This window comes from Carex rostrata, chromosome 4 (genome assembly GCF_964058835.1).
Source record: "Carex rostrata chromosome 4, lpCarRost1.2, whole genome shotgun sequence".
Lineage (NCBI taxonomy): Eukaryota > Viridiplantae > Streptophyta > Magnoliopsida > Poales > Cyperaceae > Carex > Carex rostrata.
In genome coordinates this window covers 2,703,663-2,716,830 of record NC_135921.1, presented here as the reverse complement: position 1 = coordinate 2,716,830, position 13,168 = coordinate 2,703,663, and the positions used below count along the sequence as shown (strand labels likewise).

Genomic DNA, 13,168 nt, shown 5'->3' with positions numbered 1-13,168 from the left:
GAAAAATTGGTCAAGTCCACTCATACTAGAAAAAAAAAATGCTTCTTTGTGGCAAGCAACTAGATACAATGAACTACACAGGAAATTAGTTAAAATAAGCTCCACATCGATAACAGTTTAAAATACATGCTACAGAGGAATCCAGCTTGGAACATCTGTTCAATCTTAGTTCACCAAACTAAGACTATATTGCACCGTCGTTTGGAACCCTAGCTATATATACTATATATATCATCCAAACGTTAGTGCAAAATCACAAAAGCAGCAACAAGAAAGATTTCCTACTTCAATCTAGAGGATAACAAATTATCAATATCTGTTCCATTTAATTCTCTAATGGCTTCTCAAGCTTGGTCACTTCTAGCTTTGGCTCTGGTTTTTACAACCATTAATGGAAGTTTTGCGGCTCGCCATCTCTTAGACACGACCAAAGCAGCAGCACCAGAGGTTGCTCCAACTACACCAAAACCAACTATGCCAACTATTCCTACTATTCCAACAACTATGCCACCGATGCCTTCAATTCCAAAGATCAATATACCAAACTTTCCTACTATTCCTTCTGGACTGCCACCTATCTCTGGTATGCCGAGCATTCCCAATATTCCTAATATGCCCTCTGTTATTCCCACCTGCTGACACCACCAGTCCATGAACAGTCATATAATTATCTGGTTATGGTGGAGACTTGGATTATGTGAGATAGTTGTTATATAATGTATTGAATACTCCTGTTGGTTTGTATTTGTTTTTGTACTACATAGTTAATATTTGTTCACTATTTTTATGGTTTCTAGCCTCATGTGAGATAGTTATCAATATGTATTAAATGCTTTGGCTTCTTTAGGCTGGCAGGTGTAAAAAATTTTCGAATAATTTGATTTAATTTGTTGGAGTATATACATTATTTATTTTTCCTAATAACAGGCTTGTACGTATATGAGCAGAGATGCATATCAATTATAATATGCTGATAAATAGTTGACAGAGGAGCAAATGTGTAAAAATATCGTAAAAACACAAGACTCCCCAAACCTCCCTCCTTTTCTTTATTGATTATCTTAATTTTTCTAATACATTGTTCTCTTCAAGAACAGCCATATAATACATGGGAATTATTTGTATAAACAGAAACAAAGCTAATTGAAATTATTTCCTAATTTGTCTCATCTGCAAAATAGAAAGAAATAACAGAGAAATATAATAAAATAAAATCTTCAACAAAATAAAATATTTCCTAATCTTGTGATTCATGGCCAGCTATTGTTTCCCAATTCTGCACGCGACAACACTCCCCCTCAAGCGGGCACGTATACATCTGTCATGCCTAGCTTGTCAAGTGTGCTCTCAAAAAACTTGCTTGACACTCCTTTTGTAAGTATATCTGCTAGTTGACTTTCATATTTAACAAACAACAGCTTCAGTATCTTCGAGTCGACTTTCTCCTTTATGAAATGTCGATCTACTTCCACATGCTTCGTTCTATCATGTTGAACAGGGTTATGAGACATATCCAGGGCTGCTTTGTTGTCTGAGTATAACTCCATCTCCTCTTGTGGTTCAAAACCAAGTTCACTCACCAATTTTCTTAACCACAATAATTCACATATTCCCTTCGCAATTCCCCGAAATTCAGCTTCTGCACTTGAAAGAGCTACTACATTCTGTTTCTTGCTCCTCCATGTAACCAAGTTCCCTCCTATAAAGGTAAAGTACCCTGAGGTGGATCTTCGGTCACTTATGCTACCTGCCCAGTCAGCATCTATATATCCTGCAATCTTTAGGTGTCCATTTTTCCCAAATTGTATCCCCTTTCTAGGTGTTCCTTTCAAGTATCTAATTATACGCATCATAGCCTCTAGATGCTCTTCTTTTGGAGAATGCATGAATTGACTCACAACACTCACAGCATATGCAATATCAGGTCTGGTGTGAGATAAGTAGATCAATTTCCCTACCAATCGTTGGTACCTTTCTTTATTCGTGGGAACCCCATCGAGCAGCTCCCCAAGTTTTTGGTTTTGACATACCGGTGTATCAACTGGTTTGCATTCTAACATTCCAATCTCAGATGTACAGATCAAGTACATATTTTCTTTGAGATAAAACTATACTTCGCTTGGATCGGACCACTTCAATTCCAAGAAAATATTTCAAGCCTCCTAGATTCTTCATCTCAAACTCTTTGAAGAGTTGATCTTCAAGCTTCTGTATTTCCTCTCGATCATCTCCTGTGATGATCATATCATCTACATAAATAATCAAGACAGTTAGTTTCCCTTGGTTCCTTTTAAAAAATAAAGTGTGATCTGAGTCACTCTGCCTAAAGCCGTATTTCATCATGACACTTCTAAATCTTCCAAATCAGGCTCTTGGAGATTGTTTCAATCCATAAAGTGTCTTCTTCAGTTTACACACCGATCCTTCATTTGCCAAGCCTTCATATCCAGGAGGAAGATCCATGTAAATTTCTTCTTCGAGATCTCCATGTAGGAACGCATTTTTTACGTCAAATTGGTGGAGAGGCCAATCTAGGTTAGCTGCAAAAGATAGTAAAACTCGAATAGTATTTAGTTTTGCTACTGGAGAGAAGGTTTCTTGAAAATCTATGCCATATGTCTGAGTGTATCTTTTCGCAACTAGTCTCGCTTTATACCTCTCTACCTTACCATCAGCACCATATTTCACCGAGAATACCCACCTACATCCGACAGTTTTTTTTCCTTTTTCTAATTCAACCATCTCCCAAGTATTATTCCTTTTTAAGGCTTTCATTTCTAGTTCCATGGCTTTCACCCATCTTTGGTCTCTACAGGCCTCATTTACATTTGTTGGAATTTCAATAGATAACATTTCGTCTGTGAAATTCTTAATTTTTTCTGGTAACTGTTTGGTTGTCACATATTTGGCAATTGGGTATTGTACTTCTTTACTTGTTCCATCCTCGGGAATATACCGTTTTGGTGGCTTCCCACGGTTATTTCTTTGGGGCAAAATAAATCCAGAGTCTAGAGAACTTACCTCAGGATATTCCTCAGGAGTAATTGGATCTTGTGGTACATCTTCTGGCTGTATCACTCTGTCCCTGAGTTCTTCATTTAGATCTATCCATACCCTCAATTCGGGTTGATATGAAGGTTCACGATTATTGACCCGGTTAGGGTCCTCACTTTCCCTATCTTCCACAGCCCGAACTGGACTAGATTCACTCCTATTTTCAGCCCGAACTGGGCTGTTTTCGCCCCTGTTTTTTACCCTGTTTTCAGCCCGAACTGGACTGTTTTCGCCCCTGTTTTCTGCCCTGTTTTCAGCCCGAACTGGGCTGTTTTCGCCCCTGTTTTCTGCCCTGTTTTCAGCCCGAACTGGGCTGTTTTCGACCCTGTTTTCTGCCCTGTTTTCAGCAGCTTCGTTTTCTGTAATGTCAGGAGATTGTGCAACTTGTAACCACGACCATGGTTCCTTCTCTACCATATTCTCCCCCTGAGAAGGATACCGAGGTTCTTGAAAATATCTTTCAGATTCCACAAATGTTACATCCATGGTTACAAACATTCTTTTAGTTGTAGGATTGTAACATCTGTATCCTTTTTGATGCGTCCCATACCCTACAAAAACGCACCTCATGGCACACGGTTCAATTTTAGTTCATTGGTTCTTTGGTATGTGAACATATGCAACTCATCCAAAGATTTTTGGAGGAAGATTAAGGATTGAAGGGATAGTCACGAAGGTGGACAGCTTTTTAAGAGGGGTTTCAAAGTTTATTATTTTGGAGGGCATTCTATTAATTAGGTAGATGGCAGTTGTTATAGCACAATCCCAATAAACTTTTGGCATATTATACTCAAATAATAAGGATCTAGCAACCTCAAGTACGTGTCTATTTTTCCTTTCTGCAACCTCGTTTTGTTGCGGAGTTCCCACACATGAAGTCTAATGAATAATCCCTTTACACATGAATAAATCATTTAAGTTGTTATTAATAAATTCTCCACCATTATCGCTTCTTAAATACTTAATTCCCTTGCCAAATTGTTTTTCTACCATATTATAAAATCCCTTAACGATATTTGCCACCTCATCTTTCCCTTTCATCAAATAAATCCAAGTCATGTGAGTACAATCATCAATAAACAAAACAAACCATTTATAACCAAGGATTGAGTTTATTGGGGACGACCCCCACACATCAGAATGAACTAAGTCAAATAAAGAATTATTCCGACTAGTACTAATAGGGTATGATACTCGATGACTTTTAGCCTTAATATATGTTTCACATTCAAACACAGATATATCTAAATCCGAAAAGAAATTTGGCATAAGTTTTGGCATATACCCAAATGATGGGTGTCCCAACCTTCTATGCCATCTCCAAATTTTTGCTTCACGGTTTGTAGATATGCTTTTTGTTAGATTCACACTCCCATCCTTCCAATCATACAAGTAATACAGCCTTCCTCTTTTAGTACCACGCCCAATTATCTCCTTCGTCAGAATATCCTGAAAAATGCAAAAATGTGGATACGTAAGTATTACACAATTTAGATCTTCTGCCAGTTGTCCCACAGAGATCAGTTTAGTAGACAGAGCGGGAACCACGAGAGTATTGGACAATGTTAGAGATGGAGAGACATTCACATCTCCCACGCCTGTAACAACACATTTACCTCCACTTGCATTAAAAATGGTATCCCTTCTAGGTTTTCCCTTTCCTACTACATCTTGGTCAGAAAATGTCATATGGTCTGTGGCCCCTGAATCTATTACCCAAGTACTAGGTTTATGCTTATGAAAATCATACGACAAAATTGCCATACCTGCTGGTTCGGTTTTCACATTTGACTCACCCGATGGAAATACGCAGTAATTTTCAGAAACAGCCACAGCAGCCCTTGCTTTTCCCGATTCGTGCCTCTTCTTCTTTAGCTCTTTCCACCATTTTGGATAGCCATGAAGCTTGAAGCAAGTGTCTTTTGTATGTTTGGGATTTCCACAATGAGTACACCCAGTACCCATGGCAGGTTGAGTCTGGTTTCGGGTCCCATTTGAACTAACCTTAGTGCTGGAATTCAGATTGTAAATGCTGTAATTTTTTACCTCATGTGGTGCAGAAATTTTTGAGATCATTGCCATAGAATCCGGCACAATTTGACTCTTACCCAACATCACAGATTGCCTCACATCTTCTCACTGTACTCGGGCATAGGCTTGCTCTACCGTTGACAAGGGAGTCATTTGAAGCACATCCGCCCGCACCCCATCAAGTCCATCGAGAAAGGTGTAGACACGATCCTCCTGCACCACCTGATTGTATTTCTCGATGTCCTCCTTGCACTTCATTGGATTTGTCCGTCGAAAATCTATCTCCCGCCATAGAGCTTGCAATGAATTGTAGTATTCTTCAACTTGCCCACCCGATTGTTTCAGCCGGGATACTCTTTTCTTCAAGTCATAAACTTGTGAAGCATCACTGCCATCAAAAAATGTGGTAGCAATGGCGTCCCACACTTCTTTTGCTTTTGGAAAACGAATAAAATTTCCAATTAGATTTGGTGCTAGAGAATTGATAATCCAACCTTTCACAATTGAATCATCGATCTTCCACTTGTGGTGTGTCGGATTGCCTTCAGGTGGTTGTGATCGATCGCCGTTCAAGTGCCCCAACTTGTCTTTGCTGAGTACAAACATCTCTACTACTTGTGACCACAACCCGAAATTAGTTCCATCGAGTTTGATCGCAATCGGTGCAGCAGCCCCTTCAAATTGTGGAGTTGGTACTGCAGCCACTTGATTCTTGGCTGTGAGGAGTTGCGCCAGTTTCTCAAGAAGTGCATCGGTCCCACTTTGATCTCCTGATCCTGTCACGCTTTCGTCAGCTTTAGACATGACAGTACTCTGTTTGATTTGTTGGTATAATCACTGCTCTGATACCATGTAAAAATATCGTAAAAACACAAGACTCCCCAAACCTCCCTCCCTTTCTTTATTGATTATCTTAATTTTTCTGATACATTGTTCTCTTCAAGAACAGCCATATAATACACGGGAATTATTTGTATAAACAGAAACAAAGCTAATTGAAATTATTTCCTAATTTGTCTCATCTGCAAAATAGAAAGAAATAACAGAGAAATATAATAAAATAAAATCTTCAACAAAATAAAATCTTCAACAAAATAAAATATTTCCTAATCTTGTGATTCATGGCCAGCTATTGTTTCCCAATTCTGCACACGACAACAAAATGATCTTGAATTAAGTGAATAAGATTTTATTTGCCATGTGATTAACAAATATACTGCAAATAAATCATATATTGGTCGATGCCAATAATATTAAAAAGATTTAATTTACTTCACATTAAAAAGAAAAAAAAAATGTATTAATGATGAGCACGATTCTTACTATGCCTAGCCAACTAGAATTTTTTATTTATAGAAACATTTAAAATAATGTAGGAGAAGGGGAGAAGAAGCTTGGGTAGGAGAAGGGGAAGCACTTAAAAGGGTCCTAAAGGAACCTAAAAAAATTCGGTTCCTTCAGGAATATTGACATGCTATGGCTTGGTATTGTGCAATCTATAGGTCACTAATGGAACTAGAAATTTTTTCCGGTTCCTTCAGGATATATTCTATGGGATCGAAATATAGATGCAATTCATCTAATAGCCTATATAATTTCAAAATAATTTCTCTACATATATTTTCTTAAAATATCTATATATATAAAATTCCGCTTGTCAACATCAAAGACCATGTAATCCAGAAATGTAATTGAGCATGAACAACGTTCATTTTATGTTACATTAATTTTATTGAAAGGAAATTTCTTCTGTCGTCGTATGATTTATAAATTATATATATGAAACATAAATTTTCTAGAATAATAATAATGCTGCAAATAAGCAACATTGAAAATTCAAGTCTTTTTTCTCTATTTCTGTGCCAAACACCTGTAAGGCCTATGATAATTTGATCAAAATGTAAGAGGTAATTAGCTGAAGATCACCACCTAATGTTTAACTTTATTGATTTCGGAACCTCTTCACTTCCAAATTGGAGTACTGCATGCGTTCAAACTTTAGTTGGGTAGTTGTAGAGGAAAATAAGTAGTCAATTAATTTTAGATTTAAAAAAAAACTTACTAAACCTATATCGGTATACGTATTGGCTTAGTAAGGAAAATAAGTATCCTTACTAAGCCTTACTAAGCTGTAAGGTTGCCGATACTCTGTTGAAAGTCAATTAATTGTAGAGGAAAAATAAGTATCCTTACTAAGCCGGTACGGTCGCCGATACTCCGTTGAAAGTCAGGGATACGACTGGATACGGCGCCTGTGAACCCAGGAATCACATCTGAACCGTGAGCCGGGCCCGCCCGCCCGTGAGCATCTCCTTCGTGGTATTCCAAGTAGAGATGATCTGGCTCAATGGCTCAATGCTCTATTAGGTTTCACGCCTCCTGCCATTTCACCTCTATCTCTTTCTCTGAATTGTACCTCGCCGTCTCTCCCTCTCACTCTGTCTTCCGAGACTGCCTTTTAAAGAAAATTTGAGATAAGTCCAACTGGCTTCTCTCACGTAATCTGTTTGCACAAGTATAACTAAATTAAACGATGGCTTTGAATATTCGATGCCATTTATGAATTACTTAATAGATGTATATACCTAATAGAAGGTAAGAGAGGAACCAAATCCGTTGTTACATACTCGTGTAATGTACTGTGTTCCAAGTCACTAGCAGAAGATTCCATCGACAGCCAAAGCACGCTCCCTTAATAAAAAAAAGTTCATTGAGTCCCGACAGAAGGTAGATACAGAGAATAATAACTGTGCACCTTCCTTATGTAACTTCCGTCTACATGTGTTGCTTACAAAAACCTTTTGTACTACTTTCCTTCTTCTGTGAACTCTGTATTACTGTTTACAATTTTGTACACTACTTTCCTTTTGCAACCGTGTGCGTTATAAACACTGCATCCATTTGAGAAACCGCTTCCATTGGAAAAACCGTGTCCATTGGAAAAACCACGTGCGTTGGGGAAACCGCGTGCGTTGGGGAAACCGCGTGCGTTGGGAAAACCGTGTGCAGTGGACAAACTGTGTGCAGTGATGAGTCCGAGGCAAAACATCTATAAATATTGGGGCAAAAACATTTCACATTCCATTGAGAGAGACTGAAGATATGTCTCAATCATCTATAAACATTTCACCTTCTATATAGTTTCAATGACTGAAGTTTGCAAAAGATTCTCAGCATGAGTGGTTTAGGAAAAGAGGGAGACAAATGCAGTTGCCAAAGGTATGAAAACACTCTACAATTTGTGTATTTATTTTATTCTATTTTTGGAGACTTTTTGAGCTTACTATATGCGTAGTTAGCAATTTAGGACTTGCAATTATTCCCTCCATTTCCATTGGTTTATAGGGAATATATGTAAGATTAGCAAAGTCACCTCATTAGGGGCAGAACCAGGATAATTAGCAGGGTATTGGGTGAGACATAATTTTATAATTATTTTGAATATTAAGTATAATTTTATTACCTTTTATTTGGAGAAAACATAGAAAAAGAAACATATTTGTAAGAAAAAAAATTCAAAATTATATAATTTTTTGAAGTATGTATATTTCTATAATATTTTTGAAAAAGGTATAAAATTTGAAGTATAATAAAAGAAATTGAGTCAAGGGTGGGCACTTGACTCCACTTGTTTACGTCTCTGCATCTTATGGAGAGAGGAATTCCTATATATGCATGATATAAAAAAGGTGAATTATAATCTCATCATCTATGTAAAGCTGATCTAGATTAAGATGCCCATCCAATCAAAATGATTACCTGAAAGCCCTAAACTATTTATGAAACGATTTGTAGGACCTTAGAAAATAGCCAACTTATCAATAGTGAAAGAAAAAAATATGAATTATTGTAGCTAATTGGGTGTTCGGGTGTGGAATTGAAAGTTGAAACAGAGTACTGGTGCAATTGTCAAGCCAATTTATGCATTCATGAACATAATCTTAATATGAGTAGATTATTTTGTTTATTGTTTTAGTATGTCTGTTGCTATATATCCTGATTTCAATGTTACCGGTCATCTAAATTGAATCACTAATCTAAGAGTGAGTGTTAGATTTAATGAATCAAACAGAGTATTTGACTTGGATAAGAATGAGCCATTTCAGAATACAAAATAATTTCATTTGCAGGCATCAAGCAAACATTAACTATCATCATTGCACTATAGGGATAGGGACTAAACCAATTACCAGTATTTATAGGTTAAATAAAGCATATTATAATTAAATTATAACTTCACATATAATCTGACAAAACAAATTAACTTGAGAAACAAATAACATCTAATTGTCTTTGAAGATCATGCATTTATCTTCTATTTTAATGTACTACTATTATTTTATAATCTTGAGAAACTAAAGCTATCGACACTGGCGTTTCAGACATGCACCTGCAAACACTAGTGCAAATGGACCTCATGAAAACAGAAAGGGCACATCAGCCGTGCGACAGTATTCCAACAAAGAGTATGGAGACAGGGGATTCTCATCTGTCGCCATCTCTCTCCACACAAAAACAGAATGAAAGTTGCACTCCAAACCGACATCTGTCTTGTTGTACAATGGTAAGCTCTCTGTGGACTCCCATTCCTCATCTCCTATTATTCTCGGAAGCTAGAGCAGCAAGGGAAGATTGATTCTGTGCACCCACATTGCACACAGTGGTGAGAGGGAACTTAGTCAACTGATTGTAATGAGATCTGAATGTGCAAGCGTCTGGCATTCCAGCCTCATAAATGAACAGATCTCCAGCCTCGAAACGATTGTGTTGGTACAGATAGTTAGCCACAATTTGGTTAACTATCTCTCGCTCGGAACGTTTGGTGTGCATGAAGGTATTCGATGTGTCACTATGCATGGAAGACAATTTAGAACCATCAGGAAGTTTTTTGATGAAAGGCAGATTCTGCCATAATTTATTGAAAACCATCAGGAAGTTGTCGAAAGGTTCTTCGGTCATATTGTTGAGACGCTCCATTTGAGACTGTGGGAGCGCGCGGGAAAGACAGCCGATAAGAAAAAAAAAATGGTGGACATGTAGCTAGGGTCCCTCCACATTTCAGCCCAATCAATTTGGGCTAATTTTGGATTAATTTAGTAGAGGGAGAATTGTATAAATATTTCTGTTAAGTCTAGGGTCCATTTTGTAAAACAGGGATATATATATATAGTTGTTTTGATTATTATTTTTTTCTCAAAAAATGTTCTAGCATGTTTTACAAGCTTACAAAAACGTACATTATATGAATTATAAGAAGGGAGCTAATTACTATTTAAGTTTATCTACAATGTTATTAACCAGTCCATTCTTACAGTTTTTATCTTGTAGCAAACAAAATCAAAATTTTATAATGTGTTATATTAATAATACAACAAATAAATTTTGGTGATAGTAAATGATGACAAGGTTATTGCCGGGCAAGAAATGGTGCCATATTTCAAAGGAAATAAATAAAAATTATATTACCTAAAGTGCTAATAAGATACGAGCTAAGAGGCGATTGAAAAGCACGTTCCACAACAAAATGCAATCCAGTCTACAATATCCTTTGAGATATTAGTCTCGTTATGCACAAACCGCCTCCAAATTAAATGTTGTATGAATCAGGTCCATGACCGACATCAGATTTAGATGTTGTATGAATCAGGTCCCTGTGCATCATCAGAACTACAATGCAATAATCTAAAATTGGCACTTCTCTATCCATTTGTATGATAGAGCACCAATAAAGTCTAAAGATTGTTCCTCGCTGGAGGGATTGTGATGAAAAACTGCCAAAAAGGAAATTAAGAATAGGTGTGCTCCATGAAGGCAAAACTGCTAAAAAGGAAAGAAGATGTCAATCGGTTTATTTATTATTATTATTTTTTTGGAATGCATTTTTTTTCTGATCATGTTCGCCATCGATCAATATGATTGGAGTTTATTTAAAGGTACGTGCCTCCAACATGATAATGAATAGTCAACATCGAACCTTGTTGGTGCACGTGGCCAACATTTTATAGCTATTAGCAAAGCGGCAGGGTACTTGTTGAGGTAGTGTTAACGGTTTATACAAGCGTTGTTCGAGGCTTAGGAGGAGGTACAGCGGAATGGCCGATAGGGTTGCGCAGGGAGGTCACTGGATTCATCCAGTTGCGGATCGTCACCCATCGCCATCTCTCCCTCTCAATCTGTCTTCCGAGACTCCCTTTTAAGGAAATTTTTGAGATAAAATCCAACCAGCTTTTCTCACGTAATCTGTTTGCACAAGTATTACTAAATTAATCAATGGCTTTGGATTTGTACATAAACTAAAGAAGAAAAACCTAAGAGGCTAAGAGTATATAAGTCGTAGAACATTCAATGAAGTTTATGAAATTACTCAATATACAGATGTATATACGTAATAGAAGGAAAGAGGGGAACCGACTCCGTTGTTACATACTCGTGTAATGTATTGTGTTCCTAGTCACTGGCAGTCGATTGCATCGACAACCAAAGCACATCACTGAATATAATAGTTCATTGAGTCTTGACAGAAGGTAGATACACAGAATAATAATAACTATGCACCTTCCTTTTGTAACTTCCGTCAACATGTGGCTCCAACAACACCAAAACAGACTATTCTGTGTATTCCAGCTATTCCAACAACTTTGCCACCAATGCCTTCTATTCCAAAGGTCACTATTCCGAGTACAATTCCTACTACACTTCCTTCAATTCCTTCAATTCCAACCACAATTCCCACGTCAATACCAACCAGTATTCCAACTACATTACCTCCTATGCCTTCCGTCCCAAGCATTCCTTCTATTCCCAAGGTGCCTTACCAGGTCGCATCTATTCCGGCCCCACCAAGTGCCAGCACTAGTCCATGAAAGATGATCATTTAATTAAAACTGATCATGGATGCTTCCTTTCCAATTTAAATTAGAAGATGCTACCAGGATGCTTTCTGGCATAAAAATTGGGCTCATGGAATTCTCTTGTATCAATATCCAAATGAAACCTGTTTCAACAAGACGTGGTTTGACACTGCCTCGCAAACAATTACCAGTACTAGTGCTTACAGCTAACCTCTAAGACAACAGACTGATCAAAGAAATGCAACACAACTTGCAAAAACTTCGCTTAAGCACCAGACAAATGCCATGCAGAAACAAGAACAATTGTATGGCGTATAATGCAACATAACTATAAGCAATGACTTCTAATTCCATAGACACTTGTCCATTGGCAAAAGAAAATAACTGCATATGAAATCCTCTCAATTTTCCCAAAGAAAACATAACATAAGCTTTGATTGCATGTCCCACCAAAAAATAAAAAAATTTAATTTATCGTTAAATCATTTGATCACCATCACACTAAATTAATCTATGTATTGGATCTATTGATCATTTATCAAACTATTGAGAACAACTTAATTGACAAATATGCGTGTTTGGTAAAAAAATGTAGAGTTACGTTGATTATAAACAAATTTTGATCCTGATTTATTCCAACGACAAGCTCGCATTCAGCGGATCATGTAGCTAGATGATTTGAAATCCAATCTAATTTATCCAACTAAATTTTGAATTCATCCGAAATTGGAAAATAATGGACTATGTACTTCACAAGTACTTTCCAGATCACTTGTATATGTATTTTAAACTTTGAAGTCAGGTTAAGGTATATATGCATGCAATACGTGGTAATAGAAACCCCACAGAAAAATATATAATAATAATATTCTGAAAAAAATGATCAAACTTTAGGAGGTTCATACTAGACCACCTGTTATGCTAGTTTTGATTTTCTTGAGTTGGAAACCTTGTCACACCCAAAATTGAACAAGTAATCTGTTCAAATGTACTGATTTGCTGGTAGTTAATTGTTAGAAGAAAAAAAAAACATTCTCAATTAGAAGTGCATTTTTTAGATTAATTTATATATTATTTTTCTTGTAAGATGTTGTTCTTGGATGCCATTCCATGTCACTTTGATTTTTAATTCTCAGCAATCTGACATGTTGTGATGCATTTAATTTTGGTTTACCAACCCACAGACCTTTGGTTGATCAACCTAAGGATAGTTGCACCTCATCCTAAAAAAC

General features: G+C 36.9%; 1 protein-coding gene and 1 long non-coding RNA gene across 2 annotated transcripts in view; both read right to left on the bottom strand.

The window, feature by feature from the left end:
- Nucleotides 1-263: 263 nt before the first annotated feature.
- LOC144552689 (uncharacterized) overlaps nucleotides 264-13,168 on the bottom strand; it is a 29,399-nt gene continuing 16,494 nt past the window's right edge. Inside the window, exon 2 of the long non-coding RNA XR_013511197.1 lies at nucleotides 264-632. This is a non-coding gene — a long non-coding RNA (uncharacterized LOC144552689). The remainder of the gene's footprint in view (nucleotides 633-13,168) is intronic.
- Nucleotides 5,377-6,007, bottom strand: LOC144552685 (uncharacterized). Its single transcript, XM_078300682.1, has 2 exons — nucleotides 5,580-6,007; nucleotides 5,377-5,473 (listed from the first exon to the last, which is right to left on the bottom strand). The coding sequence occupies exons 1-2, from the start codon at nucleotides 5,887-5,889 to the stop codon at nucleotides 5,448-5,450; spliced, it is 336 nt and encodes a 111-aa protein (XP_078156808.1). The 5' UTR covers nucleotides 5,890-6,007; the 3' UTR covers nucleotides 5,377-5,447.

Bases quoted from the DNA above. Each gene is read 5' to 3' on its own strand.
- LOC144552685 (XM_078300682.1), bottom strand. From the start codon at position 5,889: ATGTCTAAAGCTGACGAAAGCGTGACAGGATCAGGAGATCAAAGTGGG. The intron at 5,474-5,579 runs GTTGGATTATCA...TTTTGATGGCAG, and splicing joins CGATGATTCAATTGTGAAAG to TGATGCTTCACAAGTTTATG.